The 21,454-nt window shown below is 39.3% G+C and overlaps 2 protein-coding genes across 2 annotated transcripts in view; both read right to left on the minus strand.

The window, feature by feature from the left end:
- CASS4 (Cas scaffold protein family member 4) overlaps positions 1-17,502 on the minus strand; it is an 18,840-nt gene extending 1,338 nt beyond the window's left edge. The window contains exons 1-7 of the mRNA XM_015824775.1: positions 17,489-17,502; positions 14,800-15,223; positions 9,206-9,310; positions 6,604-6,753; positions 3,683-5,002; positions 2,322-2,390; positions 13-209 (exon numbers count right to left, since the gene is read on the minus strand). Coding sequence (XP_015680261.1) covers positions 13-209; positions 2,322-2,390; positions 3,683-5,002; positions 6,604-6,753; positions 9,206-9,310; positions 14,800-15,223; positions 17,489-17,502 — 2,279 coding nt within the window. The remainder of the gene's footprint in view (positions 1-12; positions 210-2,321; positions 2,391-3,682; positions 5,003-6,603; positions 6,754-9,205; positions 9,311-14,799; positions 15,224-17,488) is intronic.
- A 1,573-nt stretch (positions 17,503-19,075) lies between these two features.
- The window catches only part of LOC107295463 (cleavage stimulation factor subunit 1), a 31,564-nt gene continuing 29,185 nt past the window's right edge, over positions 19,076-21,454 (minus strand). Inside the window, exons 6-7 of the mRNA XM_029285850.1 lie at positions 20,542-20,669; positions 19,076-19,109 (exon numbers count right to left, since the gene is read on the minus strand). Coding sequence (XP_029141683.1) covers positions 19,076-19,109; positions 20,542-20,669 — 162 coding nt within the window. The remainder of the gene's footprint in view (positions 19,110-20,541; positions 20,670-21,454) is intronic.

The raw sequence follows: 21,454 nt of genomic DNA on the forward strand, positions 1-21,454 counted from the left end.
GTATCCACCAACTTTTGGCCTACCATAATGATCAGCTTGCTCTTGGCTATGAAGATTTCTGGAGTCTGATTATCACTAAGAGTTTTGTGGAAAACACCAATGGCTTTCTGAACAGCTCCAAAATACAGTCTGGAGAGGTTGGAGAGTATCATTCTGTTATCTGGATCTTGTTTACTCCGAGTCCTTTCTTTCGTTGTAGGTGGAGAACTCTAGGGAGGGAATGAAAAGAAGAAAAACATTGAGAATTCCTACTATAAATGTTGTGTAGCTTGTCCTGGAAATCCTTTCAATAGTTGTGCTGGCTGCAGGAAGATGCTTTACTCTAGTATAAGTGCTTCAAGATGGGAAAGGCTGTTTAAAATGCTTATTCTCATCAGAATTATAAAGTATGTGGAAATACTGCAAATAATAAGGTGGAAAGTTGCCTTAGCAATCAAGCTATTTGTCCAACTAGCTCAGTGTATTGGCAGCAGCTCTGCAAAATGTCAAAGAACTGTCCCTTGCTTGTTAAGCTTTTATTAAATCTCTGTTGATAGCGCATGGAAGCTTCTGTGTGCATAATGTGTGATTTAACATTAAGATCTTTTCCACAGTCTTTCCTAAACTATTTAAAGCACATCTGATTGATTTTCTGCAGAACTCAGAATGCTGAGATTAGATAAGAACACAAAGGACTGCAGATCTCACAGGAACACAAATTTCCCTCATCTCCTTGCCACCCCAAAAGAAAATGACACCACCTGATAAAAAAAAAAACCCTTCAGACACATATTTCTATCACTTGTAATGCACGCTGAGCTAATGTTTGCAAAAGTAAAAATAAAGCTCTATCTGTAATGGAATGAGGCTCACTAGCTCCCCTGCTGTGCTTCCTGTAATTGCAAAAATTCCATGGTGAGCTTAATAGCTGCCAGGCATTTTTCTCACAATTTTTAAATATAATTTGGCTACATTTGTAGTGATCTGTTCCCAGCCTGATAAGGATTCAAGAGATGGCTGGGAAAGACCGCTTGTGTGTTCTTCAGTTGTCTGGGAAATGGGCCAGCAGCCCACTGATACAGGGAGGGTGTGAATGAAAGAAACTGAAGAAGACTCTGCACTAACAAGGTGAAAGAGAAATTTAAGTTCTAATATTAACATAATCCAGTTGTTGGGATTTCTGTAATGGTATCCCTTTTTCAATAAATGTCAGTAAAAAAGAACTTGGTAGAAATCTTATTTTTAGCTATCAGAAGCCCTGGATGAAAGTGTGTGTGTGTGTGTGTGTGTGTGTGTGTGTGTGTGTGTGTGTGTGTGAGAGAGAGAGAGAGAGAGAGAGAGAGAGAGAGAGAGAGAGAGAGAGATAACATTGTATATAACGTGGACTTTTGAATTGGAATTTATTGATTTATTGTAAGGGTATTTCTTCACTGGCTCCAATTCAGCTCTGCTGAAGCAGTCTCCCATGCCACACAAAAAGAAAAGGGAAGAACTAGAAAGCCTGATTGATCTTACAAACAAAAAAGGGGAAACAGACAAAACTCTGGTAAATTTTGCTCTGTTATGCCAAAGTTTTTCCATTAAAAAGATGCAAAATCTACTGAAACTCAGGAATTCCAAGGAGGGATAGAGGTGAAAATGTCCTCCACTATGGATCACGTACAAAGTTTGTAGAGCCTCACCTACAGGCCAGCAGTATTTTGCAATTTGGGTTACACCACAGCTGAGTGAAAATAAACAGGTTCAGTTGCTAAATTCAACCAGCATTGTAGAATCAGAGATCCAGTGTTGCTTTGGGAGTGATACTGACTACTCTCCTAAGTATGACACTCCAGTATAGGTGGCTAAAATTCTGTTGCCCTTTAACTCAGCTGTTACTGGCCTTTACCCAGTGAGAATGATGGCTTGAGCACGCATGATATAGAATATATTACCAGAACACATGAATGTACAATATTCTCTACTATTCAAAAAACAGAAACAACATGACAAATGTTTGCTACACGAAGCAGCCTCTATGGGGTTGAATTCAGATAGTAACCACATTATAGATTGAATGTATAAAGCAATCAGTCATTGTCCCAGATGACTGTGGTGGAGTTAAAAGGTTTTCAATGTTTTTATCTTTCTTTTCCCAAATCAATGAGGGCCAAATAAAAAAAACTATAATCCTGTACAGTTCCTATTAAGATGTAAGTTCTGTTCAATGAAAAATTATGAATACAAATAAACTTGTCCACTGGCAGGCAGCTAATATGTTTTGGTTTTTTTGAAACAATCTAATTTCAAGGTTTTAGGTAATGATTAAATACTAATAATTTCAGTGTTACAATATATTTTACCTTTAATTTAAATTCTTCATTTTTCTTTGTCTTGCAAGTTGGCTGTGTGTGTTCCGTTTCTAATGGTTTCTGCAAAAGGGAAGAAAGTTATAATTCTAAAAAAAAAGAAAAAGCGGTCATCCTTAAACAGATAAAGATTATGGGTTATATGATCCAACATTTTCCTTCCAGATATTGGAAATGTTGCCTACTTCCATTCCTAAGATTTGTCAGATAAATTCTTAATTATTATGGTTTGTTCTCAAGAACCTCAATAGTTTTTAGGAAAAAAACCCTGAAATTTTCTGAGCATTTAAGAGTGACAAAATTCTCTGTAAATGAAGAAATTACCCTAGGAAAATTTATGTTATTTCTTTGGCTGGGTTTCCCAACTACCCAGCTTCATCATCTCCACCATCCGCTCCAGATTGCCTTTTCGATTCCCAATGGGATCTTGGAACTCTGGAAAATGGTGGGATGGAAAAGAAAAGAAGGTATCCATGCTACTCTGGGGCCCACTGCAATTTCTTTTCAGGAAGCCTGAAATAACATAGGTAACATTCATTTCAGCCACTGAGATTATGTTCCCAGTGGGGTATTTGTGCTGCTGTTAGTGGACTTGTGTGGTCTTAAGTCAGGAAATGCTTTAGAAGAGCCAAAATCATCATACTGAATTGAATCCGTAAACAATTCACGTACTATTGCAGCTGAGGAAGCACTGGGTAAAATTCAACTGTAAAGATCAGCTATACACTAAATTTTCCTGGAAAAATTATTGGTCTTCCAGGCTATTGGTGTGGCCGTGTTTTAGCGGAGTATTCCACAGTCTCAGAAGGGCTGCAGACAGATAAGCAAACTGTAATTGTCCTAGGCCAGGGGTCTTCAAACTTGGTCCTTTTATGACTTGTGGACTTCAACTCCCAGAATTCCTCAGCCAGGCACGCTGGCTGAGGAATTCTGGGAGCTGAAGTCCACAAGTCATAAAAGGGCCAAGTTTGAAGACCCCTGGCCTAGGCACTCAACCAGTTTCCATTACTACCCATTGCATTATTCCATCCCTAGTCATTGCAGGTGTGTGGATTTAACCACATATTTTTGTGCCTTCAAGTTAATGCTGACTCTTGTCAAATGGCTGGACAAGTCCTTGCAGTTTTCTTGGCAAGATTTTTCAGAGGTGGCCTACTATTACCTCCTTCCTGGGGCTCAGAGAAAGTGGCTGGCCCAAGGTCACCCACTTGGCTTTGTGCCCAAGGCACAAACTAGAACTCATGGTCTCCCAGTTTCTAACCTAGTACCTTAACCACTACACCAAACTGGCTCTCAACCACATATTAATAACTTTAAAATATTGCCATTTGTACAGTAATTCCAACCACACCAACCTGTGGATGAGTAGAGCAGTCTTCAGGGACAGAAAGACTTGTCTCTGTTGAAGACAGATTATTTTCTTTTGCTTTGTCCAAACTACTTATTAGAACAGAATTATTTTCTCCTTGCTTTTCATGACTGAAGTTCTTCATTTTAAGCTCTACACCAGCTTTAGAATCTTTGCTGTTTTTATCTTTGCAGCTCTTTTTGAAAAGTAGCTTCCCATTAGCTATAATAATAGATGAGAATCTCTTAATGTCTTCAGGAAGGGTACGAGCCACCATAACAAACTGATCCAGATCATCTGGGTTACTCTGAGGTTTCTTAATAGCTAGAATCTCAAGTGACCACTTGCTTTTGTTTAAGGCGTCTCTGGTTTGTACCAGAATCTGAAAGGAATTTGAGAGAATATTCAACTGTTTTTTAATTCTTGCTTGAAGCTTAGTATCTGATCCCAAAGCTGCAATTCTTTCAATAGTTTGAGCAAATTTCAAAAACTCTCCCAAAGAGACTTTTATGTGATCAATTGCTCGGTGGATTTCCTCAATGTTTCCTTCTAAATATTCTTGGTATCGCCATTTACTGCTCACAAAGATCATTAGACTTGCAACTGAACTGGATACGCTATGCTGCAGTTTAGTCAGGGTGTCTATAGCCAACTCAAGCTCCATAGTTGTGTCTTTGACAATTTCTTCTGAAAATGTTGATGAAAAGGACTCGGTAGAAGAACTTGACAATGTGGATAGGGTGCTGGCCCTACTATTTTCACTGGAAACAGACAATCTATCTTGGTCCACATTGCATTCTGTGGATGATGGCAAAGGAATAATGTATGGGTTATCTCCTGAATTGTAATTATTTTCCTTCTGTTGTGCCAAAGCAATAGGCGTTCCTTTTGGAATGTCATAATGAGTCGATTTCTGGCTCTCCTTTTCAGTCCTGGTAGACAAAACATTGGAAGGAACATCATAGTTGCTAGCTGGACGCTGCACAAACGTATTGCATAAGGATGGTACGTCATAAAGAGGAAGCTCTGGGCAAGTTAATTTCCTATGTATAGGTGGAATATTATATGATTTTAGATTTACTGATTTCCCTTTATTATTTATTGGAGATAATTTTTGTGCATCAGAATCAAACCTGCTTGGTGGTATATCATAAAGTGCATGTTTCTGTGGGGAATGATTCTGAGAAGTTTGTATTAATTTTGCTTTGTCTGGTGCCACAGGTACATCATAGATCCATTCTGATTTCCAAAGATTTGGTAAAGTTTTGTAATGCTTTTCTGTAGAATTAGCAATGGGTTTAGTTGATGATGTTGGGATGACGTACACCTGGAGAGGAGAACAAAGAATGATAGATTACTACTACTCCTTCATTTGTGTTCTCTTCTCTAATATTTATATTCATATATATAGAACAGTGGTGGCGAACCCATGGCACGGGTGCCAGAGGTGGCACTCAGAGCCTTCTTTGTGGGCACATGTGCCGTCGCCCTCGTCCTAGGCCTTCAGCTGGGTTTTATAAAACCTTTTCACTTTAGGCCTCTGCCGCCATGTGCAAAAAAAAAAAAGTTTCAATCAATCAGTCAATTTCAACTTCTCACGGGAAAAAAAGATCTTGCAAAGTTAGAATTGATTGATTGAACTTTTTAGTCCCATCCAGTCTGCTGTTACCACCGCAGCCCCGCCCACCCAATGGGCCACACCCACCCGGCACCCGACGATGCATAAGTGGGTTTTGGGTTGCAGTTTGGGCACTCGGTCTCTAAAAGGTTCACCATCACTGATATAGAACCAAAAAAGTTCACACAAATAATAAACCAACACATAAGAAATGTAAAAATACCACAAGTAATCCTACACTGGAGCAATTAGTAGTAGTATTCTCCCTCTTTGCTCCTTGTGTAAAGGATCTGCCTATATCAACCTCCACTTGACAACTGAGAGCAACACTTTATGGGCTTGATGATGTGAACTCAGAGGGAACCTCTTGACCACCAAAATTTCTGTAACCTATCCCCTGTGATTCCACTTGAAGTATGGTTAGGATTTTGATCCCTTCGAGATCCATCCTGTTTATTGAGAACTAATAGGCATTTCTTGCTTTTTCTGGTCAACAACTAAGGATAGAGAAGTGTCAACCAATATTGCTAAGCTATTGGCAAGTAAATGACTCCTCCTCTTGATCTCTCAGCTTTGCACCTAAACATATCCATCTTAAAAAGTAGTCATGGTGGATTGTTTCTACATAGTATGACACCATTACTCCATTGCATTCAGATTGCCCTATTCTGGCATGATGGCTTTTTGTTACTCCGGCATTACAGGATCAGATTGCTTGTTCAAGTATCCCCTTACACAAGATCACAAACCTTAATGGAATTTAAGTTCTTCACTCTTGCAGGAAACAAACGTTCCTTGCTGAAGATTTGGTAGGGAGGAAAATTGTAGAATTTGTTGTGAGTTTATATGATCAGTGCGGACTTTAGTTAATCAGATTTGCATCACTTCCTGGAAAAAAGAAGCCCAAGGTCCAGAGAAAGTCCATATGTTTTAATGTGTTTGCTTGTCTTTAAGATGAGAGGAGACTTCAAGTTTTATTTTGAGAAAAATAGGGTTTTTTTGTCCTGTATGTTATTGGTGTTACACTTCATTTCTTCTCTGAAATAGTCATTGATTAATGGGCACTAGGAAGCATTTGGATTTCACAGGCCTGATATAAATCCAAGCTTACACCCCAGCCTTTTGCAATTCATATTTTAATTGCTTGCTCCTACTACAAATCCTGCCCCCTCTGAATTTCAAGAGCTACACTTTGTATATAGATCTGAGTTCCCCATAGACCCCACAATCTGCCTCTTGAACAATTAACAGAGCTTCACATAACTCTATGATTCAGAACAACATATTTATTTAAGTATGATCAAACTTACATCTTCCACTGCAGAGTCTTGCCATGAGCAAAATCTCGGCTTTTCAGGATTTGATGGGATATCATAAAGTTGCTGCACCTTTTCTGGGCACCATTCCATGAAAGGAACTGTTCTGGAGTCCTTTCTAGAAAATGGTGGAGTGGCAAGGCTCTAATGAAAGAGTTCAACATAAAAAAAAACCCAGTTACCACTAGCCATTCATTTATATATTTCCTTCAGCTAATAAACAATTATACAGAGTTTCTTTGATTTGGCTCTCATTTGCATTCTTAGATGAACGCTGGGCCAAAGGAATGAGATAATGGATATCTACAACATCTACAACAGTTTCCTCCAGCCTGACCTCTTCTTGATGGGTGAGTTTGCACATCTGTCAGATCCAACCAGAGTTTAAAGCATCAAGTGAGGAAAGATAATCTTTTCATCAGTATGTGGGACTTTTCCAAGCAACTTAAGTTGGAACAGGATTTAGCAATCAAAGTATGAAGATGAAGTTCACCAGGCAGTAACATACGGTAGGACAATTGGGGAGGTGAGAACTGAAGCAGGGGCCAACAATTGTGGCATTATTTTATTTCCATTTCACATAACTATATTGCTTTGGGTCACTATGGAAACTGTCACTGAATACCTTCAGAGTGGAAAGGCTGGCATAGAGGGTCTAACCAGAGGCTACTACCCTAGGTACCACTTAAGCCTGGAGCTGGCTTATTAGGGACTGCTAAGCTGAGGCTTAGAAGGTCAAAGGAAGATTTAGTCTAGTGTTTGCTTAAAATTTGGAATCAGAAATAAACAACACTGTGAAATATTAGCCTGCAAGATTGGCAGGAGATGAATTAACTCAATACTCTCATTATACTGTACTTCACATTCCATGGTAGGTGGATGGTAGGTTTTGTTGTTTAGTGAACAACTCTAGAGTTGTGTAAAAAGCATCTTTGGGGACCATCTTTGTTCTAACATCAAGCAAAATCCAGCTCTCAGTACAGTATATTTCAGCAAAATAACATGTTTAATCTTTAGGAGATTAAATGTTTGCCCATTCCTGACTTAAAGAATGTGCACGAAAGACTCTGAATTCAGATATGCATGTCCAGCTGTGAACTGGCACATTTCAAGTTCTTCAATGTTCACCCTTATGGAACTAAACATAAATGTACTAACATAGAAAAATACTCTGATAAAAGCTAAATAGAGGTCTAAGCACATCTTAAGGAAAGAGCCCTGAGGCTTGCATGGCTCCTTAGTATATGACCGTCTTCTCTAATTTTGTCCCTTCTAGATATATGAGCTCCATCTCCAGAATACAGGCTGGAGAAGGCTACGTAAAATAAAAGGGGCTCTGTCACAATGCACTGAAAGGATATGGGCACCAGATGGCAGAGTATCTTAAAACAAAACAAAATATGAACTTTGAAGATTTAGATCCAAACAGATTTTGCAAGCAAAGCACAGCTTTAAGAAGCTTGTTCAGAATTACGGCAAATATGACATGAATATGTTACAACACCAAAGATGCCACAGGTTGTGATGAATAGGTATCCATGATCAAAACATATAAAGAATGCTTGCAGGAATTGAGTATGGCCAGTCTAGAGAAAAGAAGCCCTGGGGGGGGGGGGACATGATAGCAGTGCTCCAGTATTTGAGAGGCTGCCACAAAGAAGAGGGGGTCAACTTATTTTCTAATGCACCAGAAGGCAAGACAAGAAACTGGATGGAAACTAATCAAGGAGAGAAGCAAGTTGGAATTAAGGAGAAACTTCCTAACAGTGAACCAGTGGAACAGCTTTGCCTTCAGAAGTTGTAAGTGCTTCATCACTGGAGGTTTTTAAGAAAAGACTGGACAGCCACCTATCTGAAATGACATAGGGTTTCCTGCTTGAGCTATTCTGATTGATTGATTGATCAGGCTACTTCTCCAAAATATGTAACAGCTATTGGGGGAGAGGCAGGGTTCTTCATTTTGTAAACTGCATAAAGACAGCAGTTTGTTAAATCCTGTAGTGTCATTTCCTTGTACTTGCTATGGAACAGTGCTACATATGCTTACACAATTTAGAAAGGACATATTCCAGTAGAAATAATATTGAAGTAGCCACCTAGAGACAATCCAGCAAACAATCGCCCAGTAAGGTTTGATTTCATGATTCTAATCTAAGAGTTCCAGCAATATTGAGCAAAAATAGTTCAGACTAAAGAGGTAAGCAAGGAACAGGCTCACACACCTTGGGGAATGGTGTAAGGCAGCCTTTTTGAGTGGCAGAGGTGGTGCTAGGGCCGAAGTGAAAGCCTGGGGCCTTTACTTCAGGCCCAGCCTTAGCAATGCTGCCATTGTGTGTATGTGTTTGTGTGTTTGTGTGTGTGTGTGTGAGAGAGAGAGGGGTGGCAGCAAAATCAAGTAAGGAATTTTCTGAATTTTTCATATGCTGAGTCCAAAAAAGATGGCCATCCAGATATAGAATAAATATAAATTGAAATCTACCCAATTTTTCAGATTTCCTCCATTTTCTTTTCTGATGTGACTTTAATACAACCTTGTCAATCAAGCAATGATGGCAACTATTTTCAACCATCAGCTTGCTATGTCCACCATGCTCACCTGAGTCAACAGGGATCCAGAATGCTGGGATGTTGGAATGTCATAGACATCATTTCTTTTTTCTGGGGCTGATGCCCAAGTAGCTCTCGGAAGAGTGAAGAGGTGCTTGGGAGAAGAAGGGGGAAATGATGAGATCAAAATGACACTGATATTACCTGTGAACATTTTATGAGCTGCTGTTCTTTCAAGTGATGCTGCATCAGTATTTGTTAACCATTTAATGAAAAGGTGCTTCTCCTACAGATAGTTATTAACCTTGAAAAGTATGTGTTGTTTGCTCATGGAACTGCTGTTTTTCCCCCAACTAACCTATTAATAGCTGGTGGATGAAACTAAGGACACACAAAAGAAGCGAAACATCCTTTGTGATTATTGAATAGTGTGTAAATTAGAGAATTCAATCTGTTGAAAAGGTACCAAGAATTTATGCTGCTTCATTTCGTCTAAGTACTTTGCTGATCAGTCAGGAAAACTGGATAAACCTGAGATTTATTTTTTTTTACAATTAGGTTTGTTATTGATTGCTAAAGTTTGCTAGCTGTTTATAATAAAAACATAAAATCAATTTACACTTTAAATGTTAAAGTTCAAATGATCAACAATTAAAGTCTCTATAAAAAGATGTGTTAGAGTATTTTAAAAGGATGGCTGATTGATAAATGTTATCTACTTTTGACCACAATTGAGTCCAGAATTTCTGTTCCTAAGTGGGACAGTTACTAAGTGACTTTTGCCCCATTTTACAATGGTTCTTGCCATTAAGGGAATCACTGCAGTTGTTAAGTTAGTAACACGGATGTTAAGTGAATGTGGCTTCCTTATTGACTTTGCTTATCAGAAGGTCACAAAAGGGGATCACATGAACCCAGGGCGCTGCAACCATCATAAACACGAGTCATGAAAAAGGCACAATTAGCAATTGAGTAAAAGTAAAGGTTTCCATCTCTAAGGTGTGCTGCTCATCTCTATTTCTTCTCCGAGGGAGCCAGCATTGTCCAAAGACATTTCCGTGTTCATATGGCCAGTGGGACTATTTGCTGAGGCACATAGAACTGTTACCTTCCCACCGAAGTGGTACCTATTTATCTATTTGCATTTGCAAGCTTTCAAACTGGTAGATGGGCAGAAGCTGGGGCAAGTATCAGAAGTAGATACCCATTAAAAATGAATCTTTAGCCACTCTACCAACCTTTTTTTAATTACAAAGAAGAGGAAAGGAAGGACAAATACAAATTTCTTGTTTTTAAGTATCCTCTTCCTTTTCCCCCATTCCAAATTAAAATTGAATGTGGGGAAATATTATAGCAAAAACAAGAAAAGCCACAGGACCTGATGATATCCCAGTAGAAATTTTAAAATTGCTGGAAGACAATGGGAAGAATTTTTTACTGCAGCTCTTCAATCGGATATATGAAACAGGAAAGATACCAAATGATTGGCTAAAATCAACCTTTGTGACAATCCCCAAAAAAATAAATGCAAAGAAGTGTACCAAATACAGAACAATAATCTTAATGAGTCATGCCCTGAAAATATTCCTGAGAATAATTCACACAAGAATATACACAAAATTGAAGAGCGTCTAGGTAACACACAATTTGGTTTCAGAAACAATCTTGGTACACGAGATGCGCTATTCAGCATTCAAGTTCTTGTACAGCATTGTAGAGATGTCAATCACAGTGTTTACATGTGCTTCATTGATTTGAAAAAGCTTTTGATAAAATAAGACACAGCAAACTATTAGAAATCCTGAAACAAGGGGGACTAGATGACAAAGACATCCAAATTATAAAGAATCTATATTGGCATCAGGTAGCAAATGTGAGACTAGGCCAAAAATACTCAGCTGATGCAGAAATACGAAGAGGGGTCAGACAGGGATGTATTCTGTCTCCACTGTTGTTCAATATCTACTCTGAGTCAATCTTCAACGAGGCACTGGAGAACATCGATGCTGGCATCAAAGTAAACAGTGTTTGGATCAACAACTTAAGATATGCTGAAGATACAGTTCTGCTTGCCAGTAAGCATGAAGACCTTCAGCTCCTCATCAACAGAGTCACAGAAATATCTGAAAAATACGGCTTGAAGCTTAACACCTCAAAAACCAAGATCATAGTCGTCAGCAAACAACCCGTTAATTTACTACTAATAAATTCAGAAGGAATACCACTAGAAAAAGTTGAAAGGATCACACACCTCGGTTCTAATTTACATGAAAGCTGGGACATGACTACTGAAGTAAAGGCAAGGATAGAGAAAGCTCGAACAGCATTCTTCAAAATGAAAACGATCTGCAGTCACGACATAAGCCTAAGACTGAAAATCAGGCTTGTCAGATGCTATATTTTTTCTATCCTGCTCTATGGAGTAGAGAGTTGGTCTCTGACAGAAGGCCACCTGAAGAGACTAGAAGCATTTGAAATGTGGATTTACAGGCAGCTGTTACGTATAAGCTGGGTTGACAAGATCAGAAATGAGATGATAAGCCGTCTGGGAAAGCCAAGGAAAATCATCAAAACAATTAAAAAATGAAAATTAGAATATTTCCGACATGTGATGCGACACCCAGAAAAATACGGCATACTCCATTTAATCCTCCAGGGAAAGATTGAAGGCAAACGAGGTCCAGGCAGAAGAAGAACATCGTGGCTTCAAAATCTAAGGGACTGGTTTGGACAAAACTCAGCAGCACTTTTTCGTGCGGCTGCTGATAAAAACAGGATCGCCAACAGGATCGCCAATGTCCGATAACGGATATGGCACAAGAAGAAGAAGAAGAAGTGGGAAAATATTGCAGATCTAAAACTTATCGTGGATAAGATAAGCTTGAGGATAACATCTTCTATGAATGTCTATATAATTCAGTAATGCAGGGAAACCATAATAATCAGCTAAAAAAACCTATCACGATGAAGATGGGAGGGATAGTGATAAGAGAAAAATATCAAGAAAGTAAAGGTTGGAGTGTGTATCAATGATATAAAAGTTGCAACATCAAGGAAAGAACCTTTGTATAGACTAGCCTATAATTTATTTCATGAACAAACAGAGGCTCAAACCAAGATCTCCTTGAACTTATTCTAGTATTCTAACTATTATACCATTTTGGTATTACATACTAGGGACTCTTTAAAGCTAGATTTTAAATAATTCTCAGATATTCCAGCCTCTTAAAATTTTGATTGGGCTAAGACATCTGATTTAAATAAATGCAAAGATTACAATACACACCAGCACTTGCACTTCAGATATGAAGAAGATATCAAACATCAAACAAGGGACTGAAGAATAGATTAGATGTACACAAGTCAATTTTACAGGTATTTAGTAGTTCAATTATAAAAAAGTGAATGGTTTGGGTTTTTTTTGGGGGGGAAGCACTGTGTTGTGAATTATTTGCTTCTTAGGACATTTCAAAGAAGAAACACTAAGGGTTGAGGGATATGCCAAATGTCATATTAGACTCTAAAAGAGATGTCTAGCAGTCTGACTGGTTGTCAGCAGCAGCTGATCCTACTACAGCTGACTCTGTGTGATTCTAGTCTATTGCTCTATTTCTATTCCTGCACTAGCTGGGCATTTCACCATATGTGTTCTTTAAGCCTAAGTGTTGTGGTGAAGAATTGCTTCAGGACATTTGTTCTCTGTGGAAACAGCTGCAGTCATAAGTCAGATGTAGCCGGAGAAAACTTTACGTTCACATGATTAACATTTGAAAGCTTGGTGGTTTTTTTTTTATAACTTCTTTTAAAGAACTGGTAAAGCTAGTTATAATTACCATACTTTACCAGTCTTATCAAGTGCTTAAGAACATGGACTTATCAGATCAACAGTAAAAATGCCACCTGGCCTGCCGTTCTACTTCCAATAATGATTCAAGTAAAGAATTCTTGAAAGCCAAGCTGATGACATTGTCACTCAAGGGTGCCTGATGGTGAGATGGCGGGATTAAAATAAAATAAAATAATAAAAATAAAAATTGTTAGGGCAAATTCTTTTGCTCTTAGTTGTGGCTTTCCTAGTGTTTTTAAGTAATCTTTCATTGCAATTCTCATATCATTATATTGCCCCAAACCAGCAAAAAGTATATGGCAGTGGTGGCGAACCTATGGCACGCGTGCCAGAGGCGGCACTCAGAGCCCTCTCTGTGGGTATGCATGCCGTGCCCCGGAGATGGCGAGGGACTGGCCCCTGCCGCCCTGGCCCCTCCCACCCAGTCTGCCATGACCACCTCGGCCATGCCCATCCGGCACCTGATGATAAAGAAGTGGGTTTTGGGTTGCAGTTTGGGCACTGGGTCTCTAAAAGGTTCGCCATCACTGGTATATGGAGTTTATGGAAATTATATTCCAAAACATCTGGAAGAAATTAGGCTACATAATTCCTGTGCTTTTTTTTTTCTCCCCAAGTATTCAGAGCAGGGGGTACTCCAATTTCTAAATGTAGATATTAAATATTAGGCCCCCTTAAATTGATTTGAATTTCATAAAGATACTATCTGATACGTGAAGTACTTCCTTTGTTATTGTAAATTATTGCAAGAATTATTATTGTAAACCCTCTCCCTCTAGTCTGAGCCTGCCCCAGTTGGGAGGAGGGCTCAAGCAGAGAATTAATCAGGACTCATTACATAAACACAACAAGTCAACCCCCCCTTCCCCTCCCCCACTGCATTTGAGATTTATCTAGTCTTTCCCGGGTGAAAGCTGCAGTCTGGGAAGATTCCTATATGATAGTGTGTCACCCTTACTGACTAGGAATTTGGGAAGATGTAATCCAAGCATCCAAACAAAATTTGAAGAATTCCATGTCTTCAAGGGTGTCCCAAACTTGTTGACTATAATTTTTACTGAATGGCACACCAAATGTTACTGATGTAACACAGAAACAGATTGCATTCTATTTAACTAATTAAAATTTTATATTTCAATGTATATTAAATTTATATTAATAATTATGTGTTTATTGTTATCCATTCTATCTAATTTTATTCACTCAACATTTTATTAACTTCTACAATTGGTTCAATTATCGCTAACTTTTATAAAAAAAACAAAACAAACCACCATTTCTGTGTAAAGTTGCTCAAAACTAAAAATCAATGATCCACTGGAAATTATGAAGTGATCTATTCAGTGGTGGGATTCAAATATGTGAACAACTGGTTCTCTGCGTGGATGCCGCTTCCGGAATTCCATTCTGGGCCTGGGGAACAGTTCTGCCGGTTCTGCCGAAGTGGTGCGAACTGGTTGAATCCCACCACTGGATCTATCAGTGGATTTCAGCGGATATACAATTTCTGTGTATACGTAGATTGTTTATATATCTAACACAGCCTTCTTCAAATTGGTGTCCTCTGAATATGTGGGATCATAACTTGTTAATCTTCCAAACTACATGGGCAATGGGAGTTAAAATTCAATATTTTTTAATCCAAACAGAGAGAAATAAATCTCTGCGTCTTCGTATATGCCTACAAACAAAAAAGAAACAGCTGGGGATACGATGGAAAAGGAAGATTTAATCCATTTCTTCCTATCTTTATTACATTATCCATTTTCCATTTGACAAGCAGCATGCACCTTTACCTGATTTGATGAAGTCTCAGTCTTTTCACTGAGCAGCTTGGCAGCCAAAGCTGGTCCTTGGTACCCTTCTTGTGTTGGCAACAATGAAGTAGAAGATGAAGATGAAGGTGGAGTAATCCAACCATCCATTTTTTCATAGACAGATAATGGTGCAGAAGTTCCATGTACTGAAGGAACCTGGTAGGTAGTCCAATGGTTGGTTGGCAGTCCTTGAAAATCTTGCTCAATGGAAGGAACCTCTGACGAAGTAAGAAGCTGGAGGCGATTGGCTGGTGCCAAGCCCTGCTTCCCATGAAGCGAACATTTCCACCAACCTTCACTCCCAAGGAGATTCTGTTCAAGAACAGTAAGGATGTCTCCTCTGCGAAAAGCCAGCTCATCTGGACACTCAGCTTTGTTGTCATATAAAGCCTTGGCCAAGGTACTCTGAAGACAAACAAATTAAAAGTAAGGGAAGCTGCTGCTTCTCATAATTACTAAATTTATATTTAAGTTGCCATAAAGGTTTAAATGAGACAGAGTTCAATTCTATATTGTTCTGGGAGTCCTCTGTGCCCCATTTATTTAATCAACTAGCTTACATAAGTTACATAAATTCAAAGCTGCTAATTATCATTCTCACTCAATTGCAGATATAAGACTGACGGAGATGCTCTCACAAATAAATGATCTTCTGTTACAAAAAAACACCTGGGGCTTTCTGTTTTACATGTACAGTAATGTCAATATTGTACAGTGTTTAAATAAATCTATAGCACACACTGGGCCTGCACAACATATGCGTTGTGTGTGATCTATTAGATTTGGCCTGATCCACAAAGGTTTTTCCTACCATCAATTGTGTTTTCTACTCCTATTTTTAAGAAGTAACTTCAAAGTATATGAAGATGAGAATATAATCACACATAAAAATGAGTAGGCAATATCTGCAGAAATCCTTAGTTTTACATTATCCGATACATACATGTTTAAATCTAACTTCGTAAGAGATGCTCTAAAACCACATGTTTTCAAAGCCTTTGGGACTTCCCAGATCTTGTTGCGTGCACAATACTAGTTTGTAGAAGCAGTTTTTCTGCCTCAGCATTCTCTAGTTGCCTGCATAAATGAGGAAGTATTTCTTGGTTGGTTTCTACATTGCCTGTAAATGTCTTCTCTTTCTTTTATGCGGGACCTTTTGAAAAAAAAACCACACCAATTCAAAATAAAAGTTACCATGACAATAGAAGAACCACAGGAAATTGAGATGTTACTATCTAACATATCTGAAACCAATGTGAGAACCCCCAAAATTGATATAGATCAGACTTCCATAAAGAAAAAAAAAATCTTACATTTTTAGAAATAGAATTCTGTTAGAGATAAAATTCATCAACCATGTACAGAATGTGAGAAATGAGTAATGGGAAATTATTATCATGGAATGTGAACTTCAGCACGTAACCTTTATTAAGTACTAAATTTAGTATTAAAATATACCAATGTGTGAACAAGTCAGCCTTCGTATCTTTTCCACAAGGCTATCAAGTCTTATCATTATGTAGGAATTTTTCATGTGTATGTGTGAAGACAATTCTAATCAGGTGTGCAAGGTCACAGCTGCTTCAGCAAGTTACACATTGCCCATTTTTATTAGAATGTATTTATTCCTTGATTTAGAGAAGAACCTGTATTTGTCACTAGTTTTCAGTGTAATGAAAGAAATTTTACTTCCGAAATTCTACTAAAGAAGAAAATGTTGAAAAAATTCTTGGGATTGGTACAGTGTTGGTGGTACTTACTTAGTTATCCCAGTTACTCTTAGTTACCTTAGTTATCAAAGAGCCCTCGTTTTCACTGAAAAGTTCTCTCTTGGTTTTCACCGGCCTTTTCCACTTTCATTAAATTCTAACAGAAGAGATCAGGCGGTTGTTCCTCTTATGCCATATGGGGTTTTTTTTTTTCAAAAGAAAAGTGTGGACATCTACAAAGGCTTTAGAACAGGGGTATCAAACTCAATTTCATTGAGGGCCGCATCAGCATCGCGGTTGCCCTAAGGGGGCCGGGTGGGTGCGGCCAGGGTGGGTGCGGCCTAGTGGGTGGGTGTAGATGGAGTGGGTGTGGCCTACTGGGTGGGTGTGGCCAGCTCTACATCGTTCGTGTCAAGGGTGCCTGTGGGAGCCTGGGCAGGAGTGGGACAGATCTGAGGGTCTCTGCAAGAAGGGAGTGGGACCAGGGCAAGTGCCAAGGCATGGTCCACTGGAGGAGCCTCACTGTTCCTCTTAGGCCATGCAGGGGGGGGGGCTTATGGAGCTAAGACTGAATGCGTTTCAGCATAGATGGCCACCACAAAATTGTACACTGGCTCCTGGCTGGCCTGGGCCAGGGCCAAGGCAGAGGGGGCCGTTCCCTCACTGTTTCCAGGATGGCTTCGCGGGCCACATGAAACCACTTTGTGGGCCGCATCTGGCCCCCGGGCCTTGTGTTTGATATGTCTGCTTTAGAACAACAGAAAATATGGAACAGAAAAAAATGATATGCATAGCAGGTGCAAAGCACCCCACTTCTGAAGTTTGGTGTGTAACAATTGAGTTAGATGTAATATTTCCTTGGGTTCTTCATGGAAGAGACTTTATTCTTATGTCTCGTATCTGGTTGTCATGGAGAAAATCTGTGTGGTCATTAGGAGTCAACAGTGACTTGATGGCACTTAGTCAATTTCATGTCTGGTTTTTGAAGGAATGCATATGCATATCCCGTCTTTGCTTTTCAGATAGGGAGGATAGCTCCAGGCTTCCTAACTGGGTGACTGAGAACTTCAGCAATGGAAGGATTACAGAGGACCAACCATCCAAATTCGTTTTCTATTGGAGATATCTTGCTATCTTGACAAGCTATTATAGGGCTAGAATGTTACCCTTAAGAAACAGTTGGAGAAATGTTCTTCCCCTGAAGAAATTCAAAGAAAGCTTCCAAGTAACTTTTTCTTCCCACAAATTTGGGAGAGAATTTCAGCTCTGCTACCTACAGATTCTCTTTACTTCGTGCTGTCCAAATGACGAGGCTGCCAGAGACAGCAGGTGCTGATGAATGGGTCCCTTAAGCCAGCCAGCTGCTCTCAGGTTTTGCTAGGATTAAATAAGATTTAATTATCAGACCGACTGGCTTCCAACAACAATAAAGAGAGGAAGATGGTCATCTTGCTCTTGGCTTCAAGCTGCAAAATAACGTGGGCCAGCTTAATTTATGAGCTATATTTATTTTCAACTGGCAATGAAATCTACAAAAACATAGTGGAAGATGTTGATACAAGCAATAAAGTCAAGGCTTTTTAATTTGGGTTTTACTGTGGCAGATCATGGCTGAAGGAATTACTGTTGACCTCTTTGGGAGCCACATTTGGAATGGAAAGAGTGCATTCTGCAGTTCTACTCAATAACTACTCAACGATACCTTGAACCAATCTGATCAGCTCTGCATAACTGTAAACCTAGGACTGACTTCTCAACCTGAACTACTTATCTTATTGAGTTGCCATGAAGATTATCTGACTTCATTTCCTACCTTAGGCTTCAGATGTCTTTACTTAACAATATGAGTGCCTGCTCTCAAGTAAGATTTGAACATCTACTAACCAGAATTACTGGCTAATAAAATATGCTCTTTGTCACAAGTACTGATTAAAAATGTGAAAGAAACTTCTAGTTTATTTCATTTCCTCAACTTTACTAAGTATTATTCCTTCCTATTCACAATATTGTCAGGAGCCATTACATCCATACCATCATGAACTTTGAAGATTGAGGAAGGAAATTCAAGAATTGGGGAACTCAATCATTCACCCATCCTACTAGTTTATGGAAAAAAAGAGTGGGTGGAAAGCAGAATTCATGAAAAGATTTGAGTTCTTGCACCACAATCAGTTTTTTATAAAGCTTGGCAGTAGAAGGACTGGAAAGAAAATGTCTAGCACAAGCATTTTGAATTTGAGTAGTAGGGCTTCAAATTGAATGTCATGGGGGTTGGAGATGAAGATCCTAAAATGACAACTTTGAATCAAAATTTGATTGTTGTAGGACAGGGGTATCAAACTCGCCGCATCACGTGACATGTCGCAACGTATCACAACATTTTTCCCCTTTTCAGAGCTGTTGCGGGCGTGGCTTCCGCATGACCCATCCGGCCCGCGGGCTGGCAGTTTGACACCTTTGTTGTAGGAGGAAGAGAGAGTGTTCCTAAGTGGGGGGCCTAATAAGTTACTTAATAAAAAATCAGGAAGCTAATTGACTCATAAAGTTTATGGCCTTGCTGTCCGTACACTAACGCACAGCCTAAGGAAATAAAAAAGATGCACTTTAATTTTCAACAAAGAATGCAAATATGCCTTTATAGATATAAGAAAGACTTGATGGGTATTGTAACTGAAAAATACAGTTTAATAAAAAGAACAGAAACAATAGGAGAGTAATGGCATTATATGTTAAAATATCTGCATCTAATGTGGTGTTATTGTTAACAGAATCCATTAAATCAGCTCAAGATATTTTGGGTTTTCAGTAACTTTGAAGAAAAGGATGAACTTATTTTGTTTTTCTTTTTAAGTAGATTAGCAAGGCCAGATGTACATTCATCCAACTAATCCTGACCTGAGGCTGCTGTGCCTTATCATTCTGGTAACTTTTTCCAAGACATGCAGTTAGGTTTGAAGAGAATGTTCACAAGAATCGCAGAAACATGCCTTAAGCCCTGAAAACTTCATATTATTATTATTCCCCCTCCTATACCATTTCAAACAAATGGTTGTCCAATCTCTTCTTAAAAACTTCCAGTGTTGGAGCATTCACAACTTCTGGAGACAAGTTGTTCCACTGATTAATTGTTCTAAATGTCAGGAAATTTCTCTTTAGTTCTAGGTTGCTTCTCTCTTTGATTAGTTCCTATCCATTGCTTCTTTTTCTGCCTTCAGGCGCTTTGGAGAATAGCTTGACTCCCTCTTCTTTGTGGCAGCCCCTGAGATATTGGAACACTGCTATGATGTCCTTCTCTTCATTAAACTAGACATACCCAATTCCAGAAACCATTCTTCATAAGTTTTAGCTTCCAGTCCTCTAATCATCTTTGTTGCTCTTCTCTGTACTCTTTCTAGAGTCTCAACATCTTTTTTACATCATGGTGACCAAAACTGGATGCAGTATTCCAAGTGTGGCCTTATCAAGGCATTGTAAAGTGGTATTAATACTTCACGTGATCTTGATTCTATCCCTCTGTTAATGCAGCCTAGCACTGTGTTGGCTTTTTTGGCAGCTGCAGCACACTGCTGGCTCATATTTAAGTGATTGTCCACTGGGACTCCAAGATCCCTCTCACAGTTACTATTATTGAGCAAGGTACCACCTATACTATACTTGTGCATTTGGTTTTCTTGCCTAAATGTAGAACCTTACTTTTTTCACCATTGAATTTCATTTTGTTAGATAGTGCCCAGTGTTCAAGTCTGTCCAGATCCTTCTGTATCTTAAGCCTATCTTCTGGAATGTTGGCTATTCCTGCCAGCTTGGTGTCATCTGCAAATTTGATGAGTTCCCCATCTATCCCCTCGTCCAAATCATTGATGGAGATGTTGAAGAGCACTGGGCCCAGAACAGAGCCCTAGATCACCCCATTACACACTTTTTATATCTGCCAGTTTCTAAAATACAGGTGTGCATTATCAAAAAACAGTTTGCACTGTAGTACCTCTGATAACAGCTCTTTGTGACTAACCTCACGGGCATCTTGCATTTTGACAGTCTCATCTGGTGATATGACTGAGCAAAAACTGCACCTTTATTTCGAGTATACTTGATTCTTTTCCCATAAAGGAAATTGCTGCAAGTAATTTGCCTGACTACCTACAAAGGATTGTCCAACATAATCCATGCAAGTATTCCACCAGGATTAGAATTTCGTGCCCTCTTGGGCTGTTTACACTGTAGATATCTGTGGCAGAGGATTAGGAGTGTTGACAATAGCATCAATCCTAGAAGCAGTTCAAAGGGATACAAGAGGACTTCAGGGGTCATCCAAACACTGGACACTTCCTTTTCCCCAAGGAAGAATTAACAATATGAAAAGCATGATATGACTTCTCAGAAGTTTGTTGAGGACAACTGGTCAGAGAAGATGGTATTGCTAGAACTTCTCATTATTACTGTCCCAAAACCTAAGATAATAAAACATATTCAAAGACTGAATATTGATGCAGAGAAGGAGAAAATTGGAGGCAATGCTGCCCTGTGGCGCTACAGTCAACCAGTTCATCGTACCACAATCAAAATATCGGATATGTCATTCCCATCCACCAAATTGATTCTTTCATGGTGCAGAATCAAGGAGTGAACACTTGGTATCCTAGCTGCTACCTCTATTCTGTAAGTTCTCAACTTAAAATCAAAAGCGGGACGAGAATTTCTATTGCTAGGCAAAGTGATTGTTAAGGGATGGACTTCCGGACCGCGCCCCCCCGCCGCAGGGAGACGGAACCGCCTAGATGGTTCCGTCCCAGGCGACTGATGGACCCAGAGAGGTTCCTGACGGAGCTTGGGCCTTATCCGGAGGATCTGGTCCATGACTCGGCGGAAAATCAGGCGGCGGCTTGGGAGACAACTGCCGCCGCTGCATTAGACCGAGTCGTGCC

This window comes from Protobothrops mucrosquamatus, unplaced genomic scaffold, assembly GCF_001527695.2.
Source record: "Protobothrops mucrosquamatus isolate PMUCROS unplaced genomic scaffold, P.Mucros_1.0 scaffold2350, whole genome shotgun sequence".
Classification (NCBI taxonomy): Eukaryota; Metazoa; Chordata; class Lepidosauria; order Squamata; family Viperidae; genus Protobothrops; species Protobothrops mucrosquamatus.